Raw genomic sequence first — 250 nt, forward strand, 5'->3', positions numbered from 1 at the left:
GCTTCAAAGATCAGTGCTTTCTTTACAAAACACCTGTTTAACTCAGTCATTCCACTCTTGGTGAACAGGCTTTAATGGTCTCTGCGTTTACGTGACTTACAATTTCTGTATCCGAGTGAGCAGAGCCGAGAGAACGGCCTGAATCTCTCCGCCAGAACATGTGCAAACCACAGGATGCTTCTGAAGCTGAAGCTGCTCCGCAACATACTGCAAACACACACACACACACACACACACACACACACACACA

The 250-nt window shown here is 46.8% G+C and overlaps 1 protein-coding gene across 1 annotated transcript in view; it reads right to left on the reverse strand.

The window, feature by feature from the left end:
• Positions 1 to 250, reverse strand: part of pacs1 (phosphofurin acidic cluster sorting protein 1) — a 64937-nt gene that overhangs the window by 7256 nt on the left and 57431 nt on the right. Inside the window, 1 exon segment of the mRNA XM_016492043.1 lies at positions 101 to 207. Within this exon segment, the coding sequence (XP_016347529.1) occupies positions 101 to 207 (107 nt within the window).

This window comes from Sinocyclocheilus anshuiensis, unplaced genomic scaffold (genome assembly GCF_001515605.1).
Source record: "Sinocyclocheilus anshuiensis isolate Anshui unplaced genomic scaffold, SAMN03320099.WGS_v1.1 scaffold674, whole genome shotgun sequence".
Taxonomy (NCBI): Eukaryota; Metazoa; Chordata; class Actinopteri; order Cypriniformes; family Cyprinidae; genus Sinocyclocheilus; species Sinocyclocheilus anshuiensis.